Source organism: Phaseolus vulgaris, chromosome 7, assembly GCF_000499845.2.
Source record: "Phaseolus vulgaris cultivar G19833 chromosome 7, P. vulgaris v2.0, whole genome shotgun sequence".
NCBI lineage: Eukaryota > Viridiplantae > Streptophyta > Magnoliopsida > Fabales > Fabaceae > Phaseolus > Phaseolus vulgaris.
Window position 1 is genome coordinate 28,285,020 of NC_023753.2, and position 24,011 is coordinate 28,309,030.

General features: G+C 34.3%; 2 protein-coding genes across 2 annotated transcripts; one reads left to right on the forward strand and one right to left on the reverse strand.

Annotated features, from left to right (window-relative positions):
• The first annotated feature begins 602 nt into the window (after positions 1-602).
• LOC137828439 (protein MAIN-LIKE 2-like) lies at positions 603-2,306 on the forward strand. The gene is made up of 2 exons (XM_068635022.1): positions 603-889; positions 985-2,306. The coding sequence occupies exons 1-2, from the start codon at positions 611-613 to the stop codon at positions 1,417-1,419; spliced, it is 714 nt and encodes a 237-aa protein (XP_068491123.1). The 5' UTR covers positions 603-610; the 3' UTR covers positions 1,420-2,306.
• A 2,805-nt stretch (positions 2,307-5,111) lies between these two features.
• Positions 5,112-18,144, reverse strand: LOC137829663 (serine/threonine-protein phosphatase BSL1). Its single transcript, XM_068636525.1, has 21 exons — positions 17,368-18,144; positions 17,226-17,286; positions 17,000-17,078; positions 16,822-16,901; positions 16,630-16,724; positions 15,876-15,975; positions 15,704-15,773; positions 15,355-15,456; positions 12,689-12,770; positions 12,403-12,570; positions 9,801-9,969; positions 9,489-9,690; positions 9,245-9,412; positions 8,873-9,111; positions 7,910-7,994; positions 7,713-7,811; positions 7,443-7,642; positions 7,172-7,247; positions 5,863-5,998; positions 5,649-5,788; positions 5,112-5,571 (listed from the first exon to the last, which is right to left on the reverse strand). Exons 1-21 carry the CDS (start codon positions 17,567-17,569, stop codon positions 5,488-5,490), a joined length of 2,637 nt encoding a protein of 878 aa, XP_068492626.1. The 5' UTR covers positions 17,570-18,144; the 3' UTR covers positions 5,112-5,487.
• Positions 18,145-24,011: the final 5,867 nt, after the last annotated feature.

Consider the following 24,011-nt stretch of genomic DNA (forward strand, 5'->3'; position numbering starts at 1 on the left):
CAGCGTCTTCTTCAACGGCGCAACACACATTGAATCTCGGTTTTGCAATAGCTTCTTCTTCCAAATCTCATCCATCTCTCATTCATAAAGGTAAGTACATTCATGTGTTTCGGACTTTGATATTCGTTTTTTTCATGGATTGTTGTTTCTGTAAATGTTATTTCACATTCCAAATCACAGAATCCGGTAGATTTTCGAATTTTGGGATCCGGTACTTTCCCGGATTTGTGGATCCGTTAGTTTCCCGGATGTGAGGATCCGTGACCTTTCCGGATTTGTTGATCCGTTAGTAGTCTGGATTTAGGAATCCGGTAGTATTCCGGATTTAGGAATCCGATAGTGTTTATATGTAGCAAAACCCGGTAGACCTCTGTTTACTATTCCTCTATTTTTTTTGCTTCGTTTTTTTTGCTTGGAACTTCTCCTTTACCTCTAAAAATAGCTAAGCATTTTCGGCAATCAAGGAAAGGTTCATCAAATGTTCATGTATACTTTATAAAAGATTAGAATTAGATGACATGTACACTGTTAGTGCAGGGTACCACATGCAAATTTCTGCAGGTTTATGAATATAAGTTGAATCTAACTTGAATGGTGTAATTGAACAGAAATGGTGAAGACTATGGGAGGAGGTTCACAAGGTGATCGTCTACGTCCCATAGCCTCTGTTAGAAGAAGAAGAAGACATGTTAATGAAGATGAAGAACATGTTGAACATGAAAATGCAGAAGATGTTGATGTTGAACTTGAAGAAGCTGAACCCCAAATGGAGGTGGAGGATGAAGACGCACCTGAAATAGAAGGTGAAGGTTATCCTGGAGGTCCACGGGATGGGACACTATTGACAGGTTATGAAGACAATGTGGCCATGCAATTATGGAATGGTGTGGTAAGTAAATATGTTGTAATATGATACTTGTTCATTGTTAATTTGATATGACTTTCATTCATTAAACTGTATATGATTTTGGTTGGTTAAATTAGGATCGAGGAGAGTTAAAATTGGTGTCTCATGGCCGAAAAATGAGTAAGATGGGTGCTCCTCATCCTCGGATACTACCTGCAGTGGAGTTGTCAGGTTTAACTGCACTTATTGGGGCAAGCTATGACACGATAGACAAAGGACTGTTGTGTGCCTTTGTAGAAAGGTGGCACCCAAAGACAAATTCATTTCATCTGCCTGTAGATGAGTTGACCATCACATTGGATGATGTGTCGAATTTGTTGCACCTCCCAATTATGGGGCAATTCTACACGTATCCGAGCTTGGATACAGCTACGGCGACCGATTTGCTTGTTGATTCACTTCGTGTAGATCGGGGAGTAGCAGCTGCTGAGACTCGTCATTGTCGGGATGGACATGTGCGTCTAAGCTGGTTGAGGGAGATGTATGAGGACGCATGTACCAGGAGACAATGAACTGTTGCTGCACGGGCATATTTGCTACACCTAGTAGGTTGCACCATCTTTGCAGATAAGAGTGCTACGTCGGTTAGTGTATCCTACTTGGGATTATCTGTAGATTTAAGGCACATCGGAGGATACTCGTGGGCAGCAGCTACTTTGACCCACATGTATGAGCAGTTGGGAGATGGTTCCTATGCAAATACTAGACAGTTAGCTGGGTATGTCACGTTATTTTCATCATGGATATATGAGCACTTTCCGAGTATTGGACACTGACAGCTTCGGGATGCCTATGTTGAGGATGAGCCGCGGTGTATGAAATATGTGGTCGGGAGTAGGTTGTCCACACTTGCCTCAGTTTGGATGCAATTAGATAGCCTCTGTGTTGGTGATGTTCAATGGATGCCCTATGAAGAGCATAGAGCGGTGCGTCCTTTTGAGTGAATTTCATTATTTTCAGGGTACATTCGGTTGAGGGGTTGTAGGCAGATGCATTTGCCTGAACGTGTACTCAGACAGTTTGGATATATACAGTGTATCCCTAGTCACCCAACCACCGTTCATCATGGCGATCCATCCACATCTGATATCGACCATCGATGGTTAGATTATAATGCTAACCTCGTACAGGGTGTAGTATTAGCAGCTGATGTTGGAACCTGTGTTTCTGCATATTTGGAGTGGTTCCGGTCTATATCACACCCATATATCATCCAGATGGCTGAGGATGATCGACCTCCGGTGATTACCCATTATGGACGACGTCAGGGCGGGAATGATACTATCTCTGAGCATCCCACAGTGGTAAGAACTTATTATTTGCTTATTTAAATAATACATGCTCAATTGCAATTAATGTAATTTGTTTATAATTGTAGGGTCTTTGTAGAAGAATAGAATCCGCCTTGCAGTTGATTATAGATGATGGTCATCTAACCGAGGATTCACCTGCATGGGAAGGGAACCACATTTCCTAGTTCCACTCTAAGTAACCTGTAAATCCTTCTTATATGGTTTGTATTGACCTCCTCTCTCACAACCTAATAACACAAATGTTTTCCTTCCTCGTTGGCCAGTTGAAGTATCCGATCTCAATATCACAATACAAAAACCAATGTCAAACGCAACTTTTCTAACCCACTTTAAGAGCTCATCTCGAGTACGAAATACCTACAAAAGTTATCATAACAAATTATTTACTAATTAACAAACAACTTAAAAATACTTTACAAACTTAACTTTACCTCATCTGTAGTAAACACATTTGTACATTCATATCCCTTCGATTTAGATAATGACTTCTCAATATCATCATCATCCCACACATTCACACCATCATATAATTGTTGTTCAAATTCTTCACTACTGTCCATGCTTCTACAAATAAAAAAAATAAAACAAAATTATTGCATTCCAGATCCATGAATCCATAAGTTAAAAAAACCATTCCGGATCCAACAATCCATAACTCAAAAAGACTATTCCGGATTCAGGAATCCATAAAACAAAAAAACCATTCCGGATTCATGAATCCGGAATGCACCATAACAAAATACAATTCCAGATTCATAAATCCATAATGCAAGTAAAGCATTCCAAATTCATGAATCCATAACACAAAATTCTGTACCGAATCAACCCATCCGTAATGAAATTTAAGCTTCTGGATTCAGAAATCCGAAGAACAACATATTATGGCATTTTAATTTTGGAACACCCCCTCATCCGGAACACATTATTTCATTTATTCCAGATTCATGAATTCGGAAGGTATTACCGGATCCCGATATCTGGTAATCCCGAAATTTCCACAACCATCTATTCCCTTTTTGATATGCCTGACAATCCAAAAGAATTCTGAGCCATCCACACCAGAATAAATGAAGTTTTCTGGGACAGCTATTCGAAATCTTAGTGAAAGACTGGATTTATTATCTCATGTTTGCTTTTCGTGAAAAAATACCAAAGGAAGTAGAGGGTTAGTTTTATAAAACTCTTGGACTCCCGAATTTGGAGTATTTCTTTGTCGTTGTTTAATTATCTTGGAGATTTCATAATGCTTACTCTAAAACTATTTGTTTATACGGTAGTGATTTTTTTCGTTTCTCTTATTCTCAAAATACCTATATCAACAGTTGAAGCAATAGGCGCATGATTAGGTAATACTCCAATTTGTCCGAACTAGATCAGAATTATTCTCAACGAGTCCATAAGATGTGATCCCATTTTTTTCATCAGATCCGAGTAGAGACCAAAGGTCTTGAGCGACCGATTTTACTAAAAAAAATCAAAAAACTTTTTTCTTAAAAAAAATCTTTACTCTTACCTCTATAACCCAGACAACACTTCGGCAACGTTGTGTACTCCTCCGCCTTGCTTCCAACAATTATGAAGAACCTCCACAACACTTGAAACCCAAGGATGAAGGTGAGCAGTGAGTGTGGAAGTGCTGAACGTTGCCCTTTTCAAATTTTTGCTCAAGGTTAATGTTGGAATATTTGAAATTGTGGGGGTGCAGGAAAAAAAACGTGGGGGTGCAGGAGTACAAGCCTCTTTAGAAAGGATGGCGTTCTCGAGTTTTTTTTGGCAGTTTCTTCCTGCACCCCTACAGTTTTCTTCCTGCACGCCCACAATTTTGTAAATTCTGAAACTGACCCCCACAATTTCGGGATCTGGGAGTGTGCTACGGATTCATCAATCCGGAAGTGAATCATGTTGCATTCCGGATGAGGGGTGCTCCGGAAGCAAAGTTTGCATAAATTATTGATTTCTGGATTGCTGAATCCGGAAGTCTAATTTCTATTATGGATTGGTGGATCCAGAATGATTTTTTTCAATTATGGATTTCTGAATCCAGAATACATATTTTGAATTACGGATTGGCGGATCCAGAATAGTCTTTTTAATTATGGATGTTTTGCATTTTTTTATTTTAGATTAACACTATCATTCATGTACTACCGGAAGCATCAATCCAGGAGATTACCAAATGCACCAATCCGAAAATTTACCGGAAGTGCCAATCCATAAATTTACCGGATTTCATAATCCGGAATACAAAAAAAATGTACATTTTATATAGGGACAGTTTTGTCTTTGCACAACTTTGTGGTGGTGCAGGAAGAAAAGTGTAGGGGTGCAAGAAGAAACTGCTGTTTTTTTTTTGCACCATGCACCCTATCATCTTTCAAAATTATAATCTATACGGATTTGAAAATTCAGAATTTAAAAAATATAATTCAAAAGTCAAATATTCATTTTGAAAAAAAAAATACATTCCAGAAAAAAAAAATCAGAATACAGAATTTGAAACTACACTCCAGAAAAGAATTTCTAAAATTAAAAAATGTGTTCCAAAAATCTAATTCCAAAAAAATTTCTAGAAGAAAAGTGCATCTTGAAAAAAAATCCAAAAATATAAAATGCGTTCCAAAAATTCAAATATAGAAATGTATTCCAGAAAAGGAATTTTGAAAGTATTTTTCGACCCACACTTTACTTTCATTTAAAGTCATTTTCGTTATCAAAAGGCATTTTTCTCATTTTGTCATTTTTAAAGACTGATTGGGTTCAAGTTGAAATTGATATGTTGCAGTGATAATTTGCCTTTCATTTTTCGTTGGTGCCTTTACTTTTCAGTAGATCGGGAATAGTTTTATAAACCTAAGAACCACCTACTTTGATCCAGGTGAGTTGAGAAATGATTGATCCAAATGTTATGAACATTTATATAAAGAGGAAAAAATATTTCTATATGATACAATATATACTAATCAACGGTATTCCCTCACTAAGTCATCCATCCCCATGTTGACACTAACATCTCCTCCACTTTATCCATGTCCCAAGCCTTATAAACCCAATCTCCACAACATAATAATCATTCACTAATTGGCTAACGTAAAATAATGCACTCTCCCAAGCTATTTGCATGCTAGTTAGAGTTTTCTTTTCTGCAACTACAGAAGAAATACAGTACAAAATATATATTCAGTCAACAATGGCAAGTATACAGATCAGAAAATTTGGTTGGCAGGGTAAGAAGCGACAATGAGAAATCCCCAATGAATTGTCTCAGTCTCATATATATGCTAGTGAACCACGGTCAAGGTCTGGCTGAGGTCGACCCCGAGTAGGAGTTGGTGGCCTCTGAATATTAAGTTCCTGACAGTATAACAAATTCACTTCAGTAAATGCTAAATATAATTATAGAGACAAAAATACTGCATAAGGGGGCTCACCTGCATCCATGTCTCATCCATTCCACGCTCAGGAGATGTTTCAGGAGACTGAAGGGGAGGTGGTAAAGGATGAATTAGTTTTGGAACCACCACCAAACCCCTGCCAACTACCAGTATAGCTCCTGCATTGTTTGCAGTTCCTAAACAAGACACATCGTTAAGATATAAGTGCTGGAAGATGCAAACTAGAACGCACCTGAGAAATTATGCTTACCACAATAGTTAGTAGCAGAAAAAAGGGTGATTAATTGTCCCTGGGCAAATCGTTCAAAACCATCCATGACACACTCATGGGCCCTTATAATGAGCTGTAATTTATTTTTCTTACAAAAGTCCGTGACACGATCAGGCTGCATAAAATAAGAAAAAGTAATAGGTGTCAGGTTCCCATTTAAATAGCAAGAACTTTGAGGCATGCCCACTGTTGAATAATCCCTTGTATAAAATGTAATGAGTGAAAAGATACGATTTTTGAATTGGGTCCAAAACAATAGTTGATATTTCATAATACTTTTGCATATCAAATGGTGTCTTAATTACTAATTCTAACTCCTACCCCTTTTTTGGTCTTGAAGAGAGCTAAAATTTATTGTTTTACGTTTTCATTTTTCCTTTTTGGCTCTCAAGAAAGATCTTAATCTATATCACAACAGAGCACTTTGGATGAGGGGAAAGGGTTAGTAGACCTTTTCAAAAAACTGATTTTTCCTTTCTAGTTAGGCAGTAAGTCAGCTTACTCTGAACTAACTAATACCTTTTGGTCATGTAAAGGAAAAATAGCATGTCTCAAAGTTGTTCCTAAGAATTTTTTTCAAGTCAACACCAATAAACATCTAACAACAAGGGACCACTACAACTAAAGGTCCTTATAATTACAAAAAGAAATTGTCAGAAAAGAGCGAAAGTACAGTTACAGGATGACAAGATATCTACCCTCCAAAAAGGTTGAGGAGGTTTAGAGAACATAATAAGATGCATAAGTATGAAAATGCTTCCAAGTCTTTGGCATATGTGAAATGAGAACTCACTTAGAGGTTAAAATAACCGTGAGCAAAAAATTCTAGATAGGGCAAAAGACTTGTCCTATATCAACAATGAATCAATAAACTCTTTAGGGCTGAAGAAGAGACTAGTATTTGATTGTGAAAAGTAATATTATAATTAGTTTCCAGAGATGCAACAAAGCAGTAAGCCTTAGGGTTAAGTAATCAAATCACGGAAATTGAAATTCAAAAGAATAACGTCCAATTTGCAACGGAGCTTCTGTTTATTTATTTTTGACAGATAAATGCGGAGGGGGAAGGGGTGATGAAACAATGGTTCTTCCAACACGGAATGTGGATGACATGCATAATAATAAGATAAATCATCAACTAGGACCACACCATTCATAGAGTAGTTTGTAAACTTAGCTGTAAACATGAGGATACATGTTCATGCATCATAACCTAAGGGAGGTGGGATTGGAAAATTGACAAATAGCATGAAAAGTCCATTTACAATGAAAGATAGCATATACTTACACCAAAAGTGACAAGCCCTGGGCCTCTAGCATTTGGTCTCAAACCCTCTACACTGTCATTTTCTGTGGGATCAGACCTACACAAACCCATAGAAATTGTAACAAAGAAAAGGTGACCCAATTCACATCATGCCCACCAAGTGGGGTTTGGGGAGGGTAAACGTTCCCAACTGTTGCAATTAAGGATCACCCTCAATGAAAAGATTGGGAAGGGGATGCAAACATAACAAGCTACATGACAAAAAAAAGATGGATAAACAAAGAAGAGGTACCATAGAAGGTCCATTAAAATAATAGATCCTGCGTCCATTGTTATGGGTCTTTCAAGCTTCTCTATTTGTTCTACTGAATTGATAGACCTTCCAATGCCACCATGCATACAGATAATTTTCTTTTCAATAAGAGCAGCTAATGGAAGATAGTTAAAAAGTTGATTGAATCGTGTCCATGCCCATATACCATCATTTTCACCCTACAACAACATAGTTAGTTGCGGAGTTGAATCAAAAAATTGAATGAATATAAGTTGTTTATGTCTCTACCATTCTTTCAATACACTCAATACGAAAACCAAATAATGCATTTATGTCAGCAGCTTCGTGATTTCCTCGTATCAAGTGAACATTCTCAGGATACTCAATCTACATAATAAGAAGAATGTCAATAGTCAATTACAAACACAAAGAAAACCAAATACAATAATACCAGACAAACAACATAAAATTAAATAGTAGCCTGCCTTAAGAGCAAGTAGTAAGGTAATGGTTTCCAAGCTGTGTTGTCCTCGATCAACGTAATCTCCCAAAAACAGGTAGTCAATATAGCTGAAACATTCCACTGATTAGCTTATTCCAAAATATTCGTACAAAAAAGGATAGCATGGGTAAAATGCCTTTGAAAAAATCTCACTTGGGTATTGACTAGAAGAAATGTATTATTAACACAGAACAAAACCTATTTTTTAGGAACATATAACACGTATTAACTCCCAACCCAACCATCAGTTGGCACATTTTACTTCAAATCACAACAAATTGTAAGTAAATGACATGGTTTTTGGACTGAACAGATTTTAAACAGTATAGAGTTAATTAAATACAACAATCCATTGAGTAGAAGAGAAATCCACAAGCAAAGACAGACAGCCCAAAGTTCAAGGCTCCCACTTAGTGAGTGGGGCCAGGGCAAAATAAATGTCAGCAATCTTATCCCAAAAAGCAGAGAAATAGTTACCAAGATTTGAAACTGTGACTTCCACATCACAAAAAGCAACCTTACCAACACACAAAGGTATGTTTTTAAGAGTTAATTTGTCTTAAACCGATTTCAAAAGAAGGAAGGAACCACCGTTACACGTGCAGAATAATATCCCTTAAGACCTCAACTGTAGCTAACATATAAACTTCAAAAAGTTTTTACACACACTAACAAATACTCTTAAAAAAGAATGTGGTGATGTGTTTGCTAAGGACAACCCATTATTTTAAAACTTTAAGAATATGGATGGTTGACCATAATAAGCTAGTTCATCATCAAAATGATGGGACTAAGTTCCAACGACTGCAAAGTAGTAAGATCAAGGATTAGATGATAGATATCACAGCAAGTGGGCCAGAGAAGAGTTGGTTTGTACTCTATCTATACTTTGCTATTTTGATACATGACCAATGTCAATCTGCCAAGTATATTAGTAAAAACTTACGTGATGTCTCCTGCAGTGGAAGGAAATCCATATTCATCAAATAGCCGCATCAAATCACCAAACTGACCATGAAGATCACCAAATACTTTAACAGGAGCTTTAAGCTGAAGGACAGTTGGTTCATGCATAAATATTTGCTCGGCAGCATAGCAAAGTTCACCCACTTCATAAGAATCCAAGAAGAACCGCCTGTTTACAGGAGCTTTCCAGTTGCGAGGCCTAAGCAAAGTTGAAATTATCTGGCAAGAAGACAATGGTAATAAGAGATTGTCTAATATAGCAATATGGCAATTAAGTGGGTACACACTAGGAAATCTATGCCAGGCACTGATAATATAAACAAAGCAGAATAAAAAAACAAATAATGCTTGCCTTTTTATGTAATCCCTGAGGAGATTTCTGTCTAGTGAACTTCTTTGCAGGATATGGCAAATCATTATTTATGGGAATCATGCGTCTGCTTTCATTTTCAAATTGATCTAGTGATAATTGCCTCACCATTCCACCCAGGTTACCAACAGCCTCCTTGGCAACTACAACCTGTAACAAAATGTACATGATTTTGCATGCTTGAGAGGAACATTATCAACTTTAAACAAGGTTTCCAAGCACGTACAGCTCTAGGATGAAGGCGAACATCTCCTTCTGTGTCACTTCCATCTGAAACAGTTTCTGCAGCTTGTGAGTTGTCATCTGACACAGATGTTTCTTCAGCAGGACTATTGGATATAGCCTGCACAGCTTGCCAGACAGCAGTTGCTGCCTCAGCTTCAGCAGCTGATGCTTCCCTCAGTTTCTCCAATGAATTTCTGTCCATGCTGATAAAATGAACACATATCAAGTTGTCATAAAACTGAAATATCCTGAGCATAAGGACAGTGAAGTAAAAGTGTTGAGCTTCTAAAGAAGGAAGCAACAAATGATATACCCGGAGCCACTAGATGAAAGAATGTCTGGTCCACCATCCAAATTTGGTGTTGTTACATTATAATTTAAGTTAGATTGACTTGATTTGGAGCTCATAACTCTCTCAGGAGAATTAATGTCAGGCTGCAATGGTGAATTTTCAGCAACTAAGAAATCATCTAGTAGTATATCTGCAGAGGATAACATGTTTCTATTAGTATTGATAAAAAAATAAACAAAATTTTGAAATATATTAGAAACATCAGTGTAAGAAAAATAAAATGTAAAATTATCACAACACTTGCAGTCCATAATACAAATTGGAGGATTGTAACACATTAGTTCCTTCAATGGGCCTTTTATTTGCTTCTACCTAACTATTGATAACTGACAATTAATTAATTAACCCAAGGCATTATAATGCGTAGCCCAAATGTCAACAATGCAATCAGAATATTTTCAGAAAAAGGATATAAAAGAGCAAGTGAGGGCAAAGGATAAGAAAATTAATTATGCTACAATATTTCCAAAAGAGCACGATGATTTTTCAGCAAACCAGCACAAGTGCATGACATATGAAAACCTATTTTGTGATGGCTAACTATAAGACCATGCTAGACAAACAATTTTTCTTGCTACGATAATAACATGGAAATCAGAAACAGTTGTATATGACTAAGTCATTGAATATATACTAGAAATTCAGTTAAACAAACTTGCATCAAAATAATTACAGCCAACCAGGTAGGACTTAAAGTGACACGAGGATGCTACATATTTCTTGGTAAGAAAGCATAAAGAGCCAAAGCCTACAAATATGCCAATAACCCTTAAAGGGATGACTGCTGCCATTTAATTTTAAAAATATATATATATAAATCTGTATATTAGTATGGCAGATTGCTTTGATGATGTTAGATTTCATCTGAAAACCAGTGTTGTAAAATAGTCGTCATAACAGCACTATTGCACTGTGGAATTCCTTGGATCCACAATCACAACTCTGCTGCAGTGTGTCTTGCACCAAAACGATTATAGTGGCCTCTATGGGTAATGGTTGACACAAGATATGGTTCACAATTTTGAGATATGGATGTGGGACTGCATAACTTTTTTCCCATACTCAGTCCCATTGTCTCACTCACCCCACTCACTTAAAACCTGTTCAACTTCTCCCATACATATACCTCTGTTCATGGCGTCATGCAAGGATAAAGGAAGGAATCATCCACCCCTCTGTCAGCTTTTGTTCACCTCCCTGTGCAACCTCTAGTCATCTTTGGCAAGTCTCTAGCGAATAGAATATCTGAGTTAATATTATGTCAATATTTCTGCTTTCTATTAGCACACAACTCATTTTTTATACATATATACTTATATATAACATAGGTTAAATTACCCTTTTAGTCCCTCTTTTTTAATTTTTTTAATTTGGTCCTTAATGATCAAAATGTTCAGGTGATCCTCTAATTGCTAAAATATACGCAGAGAGGTCCTTTCTGCCTGTATTTCACTGTGATGTAAGCTTGACAGTGATGTGTCCATTTTCCACGAGTATGCTAGCATAAGTCAAAGACAAAACAGATGGAAATGCCACATTGCACATATTTTTGCAATTGTAAGACCACATTCAAACTTGAAATAGAAAATAAAAACAAGATGGAGCAACCTAGAGAGCAATAATATCATATACTTCAACTGCTATTTGCCTCCATTGCTATCCAGTATATGATACAGTAGATTTTTGGCTTTCCACCATATTAGCAAGAACTGAAGTTTCCCAACACGTATATAAACCCCACCCTAATAATTGAGACAGATAATGTGGGTTCTCCAACACTCCACCACAAAAAATGCAAAGATCCCCTCCACAAACCACAGAAACAATGGATATGGATCATAGGCTCTCATAACAAGTTGTAGATTCCTCATAAATTCAATTGGCAATAAATCATTTGTACATGAGTATATGAACCACACCCTAACAATCGAGGTGGGTGAAGTGGGACTTTCCAAAAGCCCACCTCCATAGCTGACTGTTAGACCAACCAATACATTACAAAAGATGAAAAAGAACCCCTCCACAACCATGGAAAAAATAGAGTTGGGTCGAAGAATCTAATATCATATTAGATTCCCTCTTAAATCCAATTGGCATTAAGGGACATTGTCAAAAGATATATAAACCACACCATAATAATTGAGGTCAGCAGTGTGGGAGATTCTAACGCCCCCACTCCCCTCCATAGAAAACTGGTAGATCAATTGATACAACACACACAAAAACGACAGAGATACCATCAACAAACCATGTAAACAATGGATATAAGCTCCAATTGTCCTATTAAATTCCATTTTAAAATTAATTAGTATTAAGCACAGTTGGTTGCAGGTGTATAGAGGCAAGTAATGTGGAATTTCCAACAATGGCACCTTTGTTGTGTAATTCTTAAAAGACTAAATCCATTGTAATAAATACATGAAAGAACTTCTCTATTCTTGTGAGCTTCACTGTTTTTGTAATGAAGAATTGAATATGCCTCACTCAGTTTTTCAAGTCTCAATAAACTCTCAGATCTACAATTACAACAGCATATCTCATAATGCAAGTACTTAGTTCTTACCTCCTCTTAGCCCACCATAGATAAATATATGAGTACTAACAGCTGCTGCTGCATGGCGACAACGACGCATAAGCTCCAAAGAAGGGTCATAATCATGACCTTTGTTTGAGCGTGAGGAGGACACGATGCCATTTCTGTCCAACCAAACCCCAGCAGCAGTGTCCAATACTGTCAAAGCGAGAAAAAGAAAACATAGGCATGGAGATAAGGGGGGAAACGACAAAAGAAAAACGTGACAAGAAATATACAATAAAATAGTTGGTAATAACATAGAAAGGCAAGTTACCTGCAATGGATGCTTCACCTTCCACGGACCGTCCACCCCTGAGAACACCTCCTGTAACATGTAACCGTGCACCAACAAAAACCTGACAAAATGCAATGCCAAATACAATCAAAAAACAATCTTCAAAGCTGTTAGACTATCCAAATGATATCTCCATATATATGATATCTGCATATATCACATGATTATCTCAGGGAATATTTTGCCCTTCAAAGATTCTTAGATGATCTCTTATAAATTCCACATATATTAAACTAGGATTTGGAGTTTTCTACAAGAGCATAGTATTTTATCTTTGCTATCACATCTTTCAGAACAATAGTGATTTAATGTTGGTCAGAATAATCTCTTTTTTCCTCCTTATCTACCCAGATACCAAAAATTTCAACAAAACGGAATGAGTAAGTTGGTTAAGATGAATTGACATCATTTTCGGAGTAGAGAACTCTTACACTAATTCTAAGGCAGTGATCTCGTTTTGATCCAACAACTACATCAAAAACTTTTAGAGGAATGTAGAATTAAATAGTTAATAGAAAATTTCTCTTTAGATTCTTTTAAAATTTCAGTCTCTATTTATTGTATGAGGACAAAATGATGATAAATAGAGAAAAGTAAGTTAAACATTCAACTTTAGAAGAAGAACAACAATATGAGAAAAGAAGTGTGAGCAATAGAGTAATATTTCCAAAGACAGTATACTTTCCCAAATCTAATTTCTTGTCAACCACTACTATCCATCTAGTTTCTCCTACTTTATAAACCACAATTAGCTTATGACCATGTTGGACTATGCGAGGTAAATGGCTTAAAACTTTTATTTTTGGTATTGTGTACGAAAGATAGCTTTTAAGTGGTTATAAATATAAAACTTAGTTATCAATCCTGGGTGGTGACAGAATAGTTGACGCCAAAACCCCCATAGATGGATGGCCACTGCTAATTTATAAATTAAGTAACTTATATTAGATAAGCAAGAATGTTAATAATAAAAAAGTACTCATAATTGAAGGTATATTCATAACTAAAAATTAAAAGCCATAATTTTAAGGTAAAAACAAAGAAGTTAATAACAATTGTCTAGTAATAAAAAATAATAACGAGAAAGGCCAGCATGAGGTTGCATATCTGAACAAAAGAATGAAATAAGGAATATAAACCAAAACATAAAATCTTTCATGTGAACATAACAGACCCCAAAGAATGTGAACAGAGTAGAGACCAGAGAATGGTATGCAAAAATTCTTTATAACAACGACAACAGAAGAGCATCAAGCATTTGAACAAAGATGTTAGAGAACGAGTTTGGAGAGCTTAGTAATAAAATCTCTTGTAATAATGAGAAGCTTTGTTTTAAAATACGTTGGAAGATTCTAAAATTTGTAGAAGCTTCTAGAATGTTCTAGAACAAAAAGTTTAAAAGTCATAAACTAATTCCAACTATTGGTAGTTAGAGTTGGTTCATGCACCTAACTACCTCATTATCACACGAGACAAGGAAGTTGCAACTTAGATTCCTTGCATGTTGGTTTTGTTTGGCCAACCCATGATTATGGTCATCTAATTGTTTGTTTTTGTTACCCTTTTTACTTCTTGAACACACCTTATCATCCTATCCTACAAACAGAAGGCTCTTCTCATGTATTTGAGATAAATGAGAATTAGAGTTTTTGTGAGATTTTCAAGTGTCTTGAATTTGGTACTCTTAGCTTAGCTTTGTATATTAAGGAGTTTCTTCAAGTGGCGAATCAATAATGTACTTATCTTTGAAGTCTTTCAAGGTGGTGTGTTCTTTTTCCATCTTCTACCTTGTCCATTTGATCTTCTTTTTACATTTGTTTCTTTGTCTTTCCCAAGCTTGGACAAGACACTCCATGGCATTTCTTGGTTGAGTTCTTGGTTCAAATCCTTCTTAGATTTTATAGATCATACAAGTCCTAGGGAGGACTACATCAGTTCCATGTGTGGATTGGTTGGAAATTCTGCTAGAGTGCCATGAGCTAACCGTAAATGCAGCTGAGATCTCGAGTTAGATGGTTTGCATCAAAGAGAGAAAAGACAATTGTTTTTTAGCCTTCAAAACGTGTGAGAGTGGGAAAATAGGGTGTGTTCTAATAAAATAAGGGGAAGAGAGAAATCCCAAGATATCCCCCCTCTTGCAAACAGCACCAAACAACAATGTTTGAGGTCACTAAAGGGGGGATTTAGTCTCTCATGCAATAGCAATTGCAAGGCTTCAGTATCAACCATGATTCACGGAACTCCTTGCACAACAGCAAGTTGTATTGTAATGCCATGGGTTCCACTGGGCGACCAATAACCATAATGCTCCACAAAGCCGCTATAGCACACAATTACTACTATTGTATAAAGTGAGACCCCACAGTAAAACTTGGAGCTTTTTAATCATTAGATCAAAGTAAGATCAATTCTTACCATCAAGGTCTGGGCACATACATGTACATAAAATAAGCTTTACTATGAGAATAAGAGAAGCTTACCGTGCATGAATAGTCAAGAATCAAGATTAAGACATTAAATCAAATAGTGTCACTTTTCAAAGTAATAATGTGAAAGACACAAAGGAATCCTTGTGAAGAAAAACATCAAAGAAGAAACTCACAGTAGACCATATAAGAAATTTACAATAGGAAGCTCTCACTTACCGCAGCATGTTGATACCTTGGCGAAGGGGAAACTCCAGGTGCAAGGGTCCATTCCCACTGGCCATTCCTATGCATGAGCAGTCCATAGGCATCTGCTAGTGGCTGCAAAAGATAAATACAATATATGCTATTATATTTCACTAAATAGGCCAGAAGAAAGATTCAGAAGTCAGAACAATACAATAACAAAGTAAACTTTTCTGCTTTTATATAATTACTTGTCACAGTACACTACAATTTAACAATGCAAATGGAATGTCGAAAATTCAGGTATGATAGATTAGCCCATTAAGTTTTCTAAAAGCAACAGAATATAACGATCTGATTAAAGGAATATAATCAATCATACAGCTCCAGAAGAGTCTCTTCCACCACAGAGTAAAAACATTCCATCTGAGCGGGCACTAGCAGTTGCGTACCTATAAATTGAGGTAGAATAGTCAAAAGTTTCAATATATCCATATGGGTAGAAAGAATGCAGACAGTTAAGGTTTCTTTAGCCAGGACGACAACAAACTTACATTCTCGCAGAAGGTCTGTCACCTTCTGGACTCAGCTTCTGCCACACATAAGGTTTTTGGGCAGTATCCAAAACCCAAGCATCAGATACAACTCTTTTTCCTGCCACATGGTATAAAAAAATTAAACTATTTGTAATGTAGCACAAGACAACATACAATTTCATCACAGGAGTAACAAAGGCAAGCATTCTATATCCAGACAGAAATAAGTAGCATACGAGTGCCAAAGGAAAACAACTTAGAGAAATATCCACTACCAATACGGCTGTATTTATTTTCAAAATTTTGAATTAAAATGTGATGAAAAATTATTATTTAAAAAGAACTGGATAAAAGAGAGTCAAACTTTTAACCACATATTATTCATAGATTAAGTTGTGACTTTTCTTGTTTTTTTCTTTTGCAGACATTCAGTCTATTGAAGTGTGGAAAACCTAGATCCAAAAGAAACTAATGCACAAGGCATTCACAAGTGCGATTGGGTTTCCATTGGGGAAGCTCTAAGTCAATCTAGGTATAAGCTTGTCTCAGGCAGCTTTTGCCTAAAACATGATTTGAAGGTTCCAAAGAGAAATTAAAAAATACAGTATGTCAAGCCCATCATTGATGTTATGCTCTATAATTTTGCAACTCGATTGTTCCAACAATAAAGTCTATGCCTCATATCTTGTTTTGTTTCGAACAACTAACATATTCACCACAGTTTTATTACAAAAATTTGAAAAAGGGCAACCCAGAATTGAATTTGTCTCACCATCATTTCCACTGACAGTTACTAGGTATCTCTGAGCAACCAAGTCCATTACATGGCCATAGCGAGGTCCAGGTCCTTGCCCTTGTACAACAACCCTACAATTAAATCAATTGCAACATTGAATAATTGCGTGATTTTGTCAAAAGTCTCGACGTAGGAAAAAAGAAAACATCTATTTACAACCAACCTCACCTGTGCCATTTGTATTTATCGTTGGTCAAGTCAAGCACATAGAGATCGTCAGTAGAATGCCCGGCTGGTCCTATCCCACCCTACCCAAACAGAACCAGTCAAACAAATGTTAAGATGGCTAGACTAGTCAAGAAGATGGGTCCCAATTCCCACCAGTAATCTCAATTCTGACAATCACCTGAAAAACAACCATGGTACCAACTGCAGCAGCTGCATGAGCAGCCCGAGGAGAAGGCGGCTCTCCAGCCGGTTTAATACTAAACACTCAGCAGAAAAATCATTACTTTAGTACCAATTCATCAATCATTAATCTTCTTAAAAGAAATACAAAAAAAACTGAAAACACACACAAATAAGCTAAATTCAGAAAAATTCAGAATTGTGAAATCGGGGAATAAACTCACCTAATCCATTTCCTAGTTTGCACGTCATAGGAATGAACAGTATTTGTGACTCCAGCTAACCCTGCAAAGTTATTAAAGCAGCGAAATTCAGGCCACCAAAATCGGAAAAGAAAGCAAATTGAGTGTTTGTGAAGGAATTTACTAATGCCGGGAGCGGATGAAGATCCTCCTTCAATGGCCGTTGCGCCGCCAAACAGGATCAAGCGAGGACCCTGCGTCTTGGTGGCAGCAACTGCAGTGAGGGTGTGCCCACAGCGAGGACCAGGCCCGTCCTCATCGGTGTCCCAGAAAGTTTCCAAATTTCGATAGGTGGAAGCAGGGTAGAGCCACGGTTTCGACCCCATCAATATCTCAGGAATTTGAGGATCAGAGAGAAAGAGACAAGAACCCTAAGATTCAGCAACTGTGGTGGTGGGCCCGGACTTCCTCCGGACCCGTTAAAGCTTATAGTATAGTAGAATAGAGTACACCCTCTCTTCTTGACCTGTCTAATTTTCTAGATCACAAAATTGATTAGAGGTAGATACAAGAGATTGTGAATTTGATTAATTGGAGCAGAGAGATTAAAATGAGGGTTTTGGTTTGGGGAGTAAAGGAGTTACAGAGCAGACACAGAGAAGTGATGATGGTAATTTATGCTGTGGCAATGCCAATGCCAAAAAAACACGAACACAAACACAAAGAAGGCCTTTTGAATGAATAAGGAAGGAAAGACACATGGCCCAAGTCAAAATAAGGTTACAGGGATTGTTATTTGTGAAATGGAAAGTGAATGTCAAAATGCTTGACCATGACACCCCCAACTTCACCAATTTACTACTACTTCTACTTCTACTGCCTCCTCATCCTCATACTCTGTCAAAGGATGTCTTTATTTCATGCTTCAGACATCAAAGTTAGTTTCTTTTAACTAACCATCTTCTACCAATCCTTTTTTCTCATTATTTTAATCCATTCTCCGTTTACACCTTCACTATCCTCTCCCTTGTTTCAGGAAAAAAAATAAAATAGATTCTCCTTGTTTAGTCTTATGTTCTTTTTCTTTTCTTTTCTTTTCTTTTCTTTTTTACTGGAGTTGAAAGATTAACCTGTTCATGAATCCTACTAAGATAAAGTTTTAAGTATAGTTGAGTTCTATTTATACCAAAAACATGTATAGTTAGATGTCTTTTGCTTAAGTTTATGTACAATATTATATATTATGTTATTAATGTCAAGTAAATTAGGATAAGGGTTTTTTCAAAAAAAAAAATCAGATATTACACATAAAAAATATTGTATCAAAACAAAATGACAAATTCTTCCATCCTTTAAAAAAGTTAAATAATCATAAATAAAATATAACATCAAATCTTTAAATAATCTTAGTTATACTTTTGCACTCTCATGTTTTCCTTTCGGTTGTATATTTTTTTTTAGTTGTCACACTTTCATTATTTTCCAATCGCAACTTTTGAGAGCAGTTTCATCATTTGAACATATATGAGAGGATTAACGAAAATATTTGTTGTATTTGACGTTTTCGGTGTGAAGATAAATTTTTTTTTAATGTTATCCTCCATTTTTACATATTGCTCATTTTTTTCTAGGTTTTGTCAATTTTTTTGAGATTTTGTGACTTCCAAAATAATAAAAAAAAGATAACAAACACAACCACCACAAGTAAAAACACCACTTACCTCAACTATCAACTATTAGCCACCACCATCACAATTGAAGAAAACATCACACTAACTACCATACTTATAAAAGTATTGTTGAAATTAAAAAAATTTATGGAGATACAATATAAGTTATGAACGTGTTGGAGAATTTACCAAATAAAACAGATTTTCTCTTTAAAAGCTTTAGTTTTGTCATTTTTTTGTCCATCATCAATCTATCTATATCATTTTTTATATTGATATTGTCTAATTAAAGATTTAAATGCTTATATCAATTTAGATTAAAAAAAGTAGATGAAGTAGAGTTAAAATATGATTTGGACAAATTTTATTATGGCTAACTTAATATATGATATTAATTGATAAAATCACACTATAAATATTATTCAAGCACTATGATTGTATGATTGTTAGTGTATGAATTCATTGTTTTCACCAAAATTTCCTACTATGTACATAATGTGAGATTCGATAAATAGTGGTGAAGTCGTTACTTTTTATGTAACTTATCTATAAAACAAGTAAATTATAATTTGTTGTCAAAATTTAAAATTTTAATTCATCTTTAAAAAAACAATCAAATCAGTTTTTTTTCAAAAATAATATTTGCATAGTATGCGTTCCTTTAAGTATGAAGTTACTATGACCATTTAAATCATTAATGATTTTTTTAAAATAATTTTTTTTAATCTAGTATATCCTTCATCCACATTCAAAATTATAATATTTTGTAAAGAGGATTTTGCCTCTTTTAACATAGGCTTCTTTATTAATATATTTAAAGAGCTAGACCCTTCTTCACCAATCTTGTTAAACCTACCGTTATATATTTTAGGGTTTTAAAATATTGGTTAATATTATGTACCAAACTTTATAACATAATACCCTATAGGAACTTTCTACTAAGTATAATATTAATCCTATGATTAGATTTAAATTTTCATAAAAAATGGGAAATTTATAATATTTCCAAGTTAATTGATATTTATCACACTTGATCTTATTATTTAGAATATAGATAAATATTGAATATTATATTTTGTATTTATAATTTCTAAATCAAGTAGTAAGGTGGTTTGGATTGGATTTCCAAATCCAAATATTTGGATAAGTTTTAAATCCAAATCCATATTTTTTAAAAAAAGAAATTGGATTTTTATAAATCCAAATCCAAATATTTGGATTGAATTTTAAATCCAAATCCATATCTTTTATAAAAATAATTTGAATTTTTATAAATTTAAATCCAATCTAAATCCATATTTTTATAAAAAAAATAGATTTTAAATTTAAATCCACATTTTCTAAAACAACTAACATAATATTAATATAATAATATATAAAAGGAATTTAATATTATATAAATATTATTGGACTTTGTTGCCCAAAATTCTTCTTGCACTGATTCTTATTGTTATTATCATGTAATTTACAATAAATTTCTAAGTTTAGCTTAGTGTTTTAAACTTTTTGAAACGTAAATAATTTGAAGATAATCAAATAAAGTAAGAGAAAAATAATGTCTAACCAGTAGGTAGTCATGGCTTGTGATGATATTATTATATTCTATATTGAATAAACTACACTATATACATAATACGTTATTTATTTGAAAAATATATTTATACATTTTGTAAATTATTTTTGAAGTTAAAAATCTTTAAATCAGTTTAAAAATAGTTTATCCGTTTGAGGTGCAATGCGTGGCTCATTGTTGTAGTGCATCGAATGAGTCCATTAGATAAACTTAATATAACAATGAATGCAAATATAGCACCGATAAAATCTGTTTAAGTAAAATGAAAATCTGATCCGAAAAATGGATCAAAATAAAAATAAAATTTAAATAAATGGATTTTAATGATCTGGATCAATGCAAAAATGAGCAGTTTTGTAAAAATGTAACCTAACATTATTTGCAACATGTATGTGACAATGTATTAGTTTATATGTTACATGTTGTATTAACAAAAGTATTAATTCGTGAAATAAGAGATAAAAAAAGGACAAAAATAATTATTGATAGGAATAGAATTTTACGTACTTAGACGAATTACTATAATTTATTTCAAATTCAATAAGAAAATAATAATATACTCTCGATTAAATATAAGAAAATATAACTCAAATTTATCACTAAATAAACAAAAAGGATATAGAAAAACTGTAATATATTTAAAGAAGTTCATAGCTTATATAACAAAAATTGGAGGTGCAAGTGACTTCACTTAAATGAATGACTGTTGTTGTAGTGGTTAGTGATTGCTAAAATCTCATTAAAATGTTTTGTTTTGCTAAAATCTCATTAAAAATGTAATATGGCTAATTTCAAAATGGTTTTTAATGAATACTCATAAATTTATATTTGATTATTTTCTAGAATAAAATGTTAATAACAAAATATAATAGTGGTTGTTCTTACTAGGGAGATGGTACCTAGAGAACTATTGAAGTTTTTTTCTCCTTCCTTTGGTCGGTCAGGTTGTTGGGTGATGAACTGGGTTCTTCTCGTTCTTCTGTTTCTCCTTCGGCACTCAGTCTTGGGTGAACACTGGATGGTGGGGTACCTGTGAAGGCACTCCGACGCTCAAGTCAGTAAAGTGGGTGATTAGTACTCTGGTAGGTGAACAATAATAAATGGCGTACCTTTCTCCTTGTGATGTGTGTTATTTATATTATTCTAATGGGCTTACCTTATTGGGTCTGATTAGCGGAGTGGATCTCGCTTAGGGTTGCATTACGTAATCCTTAATGACGGATTAACTTCACTAACCTTGGTTTGAGCGTGAACGGTAGCATGGGTCGGCCGGCCAGGCTGACCGTGGCGATTCCCCTCGTCTCGGCCAAGCTTCCGTGGTCTCGGCCAAGCCTTTCAGGTCTTGGTTGTCTCGGCCAAGTCTCTCAGGTCTCGCTCGTCTCGGCCAAGTCTCTCAGGTCTTGCTCGTCTCGACCAAGTCTCTCAGGTCTCGGTCGTCTCGGCCAAGTCTCTCAGATCTCGGTCGTCTCGGCCAAGTCTCTCAGGTCTCGGTTGTCTCGACCAAGTCTCTCAAGTCTCGGTCAGGTAGGCCAAGTCTCGGGCAGCCAGGTGGGTCTCGCTTAGAGAGACCAAGAGTCGATCTTGCCTATACCTATAGAGTGACTTACTCTAAGAATAAAAAATTGGACAATGAGAATAAAAAATTGGACAATGACAATGTGATGATTTTGTGTAAAAGAGTTTAGGACATTGATTACATAGTTGCTAATAATGTCAACATTTTTTATAATTCTAAACCTTCAAGACAAAACAATGTTAAGAGGTTGAAGACGAAATTTAGTAAATATAAGACAATGTTGTTTCAGATAAATAAATAAAATATATCTTAATGATTTATATATACTTCATATTGTCTTACTATTACAAAGAAACAACTTATGCAGTATAACATATTTTGTTAGTTAGCATATTTATTATTTTTATCCATTAATTTTATGAGAAATTAAAATGTTTGTACAAATTAAATGAAATATACCATAAGATTAAATGGTTTTAGTTGATAAAAAGGAAATAGAAGTTCACCATGTCATTATAGATTTAAGAAAGTTTTTAAATTTAAAATCCTAAAAAAAGTAATACTTAGAGTTGTATATGGAGATTTAAGTCTAAAAAATTACCTGTGATTGATAATAAAGATACTTGTTCGAAATCATATTTTTATCTATTTGTCTTTTTTTTTTCCTAACATGAGATATCACATTTCATACTCCATTAAAACATGAACCTAGTAAACAATCATTATATATAAAGACCAAATTTACCTAACCTCACATTACTCAACCAAAACTAATACTACAAATCTTTAATTCTTGTATTATTTTTTTCTTTGTTGAATAATTTCCCTTGAAATACTCATTTTTTTCTATGTGACCTTGGAGTTCAAGATATAGCAATCCAAAACATTTTTCATTCTATAGCATTTGGTAAATCTCTTGTATGAGTAATTGTATTATGTTTAATTAGTGTGGTACAATTTGTGCTCATAAATAAAATTTCTTTGTTGACTTAAACGAAAAAAATTCTTTACCTTATATAGACAAGAAGAATGTTGATTCAAATGCATTTTCGGATCCTATAGAAAAACACCTAAGATATAGACCCACTTATAATAATTATGTCAAATTGAATATACTTTAGACCATGAAAATAAAACATGACCCACATATTTCAGTTTTACTTGATTTGCTTTTTAAATAAAATATTTTTGAAATTATTGATACCATTGTGTTGTCCTACCCCAAGTTCGAGTTTTAAAAACTTTGCTTTCATTGTCTTTATTTTTCTAAATGATCTGCAAAAGTAATTAGAAATGTAATTGAACCCATTTTTCGTGTGTTTCATTAAGCATTTTGAAAAGTTAAAGGTTAAATACAAATGATAAAGTGGATCTTGATCTCAAACTCAAAGGTAGAATATAATTTTTTATTTTTGTTGATAATTTCTTATAACAGTTATATGAAGTTGGATTTCATGAGTTCAAGTATTGTTACACTCAGTTTGAAATGATAGTGTATCTAAAAAACCTATATTTGAATGTTAGCTTATTTGTATTCACTAATTATTTATACCCACAAGGAATTGAGAAAGTGAATTTTATAATCAAGGAAAAATAAAGTAATTATGTTTTTTTTTTCTTTTTAACATTGTGAACAGTTTTAAAAATTCACTCAATTTTAAAGAGAAAAATTGTAATAATTATGTTAAATGTTTTTTTTTCATTTATATGAAACACTTAATTTATTTTGTCTAATTCATATTTTTTTACTAATCACTATTCCTAAATATAAAATAAAATCTCTAGTCGATGTAATCTTCAATACATTCCTTAATAATATATTCCTTAATGTTAATAAACAAGTTTTCCAATAGACTAAATTCTGAAATAGTTCATTATGGCCAATTATTTTTACACATTAATTACCAATTTTTTTTAAAATATAATAATTAAAAGTGAGAATTTAATTAATAATGACATGCATGTAGATTAACTACATATAAATTTCCACACCAATTAGAGAATTTTTAGCACTTTAAGGATCTTTTTAAAAAAATCGATAGTTAAGAAAAAGGGAAAAAGAAAGAAAT

Coding starts and splice junctions, on each gene's coding strand:
- LOC137828439 (XM_068635022.1), top strand. CDS start 611: ATGGTGAAGACTATGGGAGGAGGTTCACAAGGTGATCGTCTACGTCCC. Junction 890..984: donor TGCAATTATGGAATGGTGTG/GTAAGTAAATAT, acceptor TGGTTAAATTAG/GATCGAGGAGAGTTAAAATT.
- LOC137829663 (XM_068636525.1), bottom strand. CDS start 17,569: ATGGGGTCGAAACCGTGGCTCTACCCTGCTTCCACCTATCGAAATTTG. Junction 15,457..15,703: donor GAAGAGACTCTTCTGGAGCT/GTATGATTGATT, acceptor TATCTTTTGCAG/CCACTAGCAGATGCCTATGG. Junction 5,572..5,648: donor TGGATGAGACATGGATGCAG/GTGAGCCCCCTT, acceptor TTATACTGTCAG/GAACTTAATATTCAGAGGCC.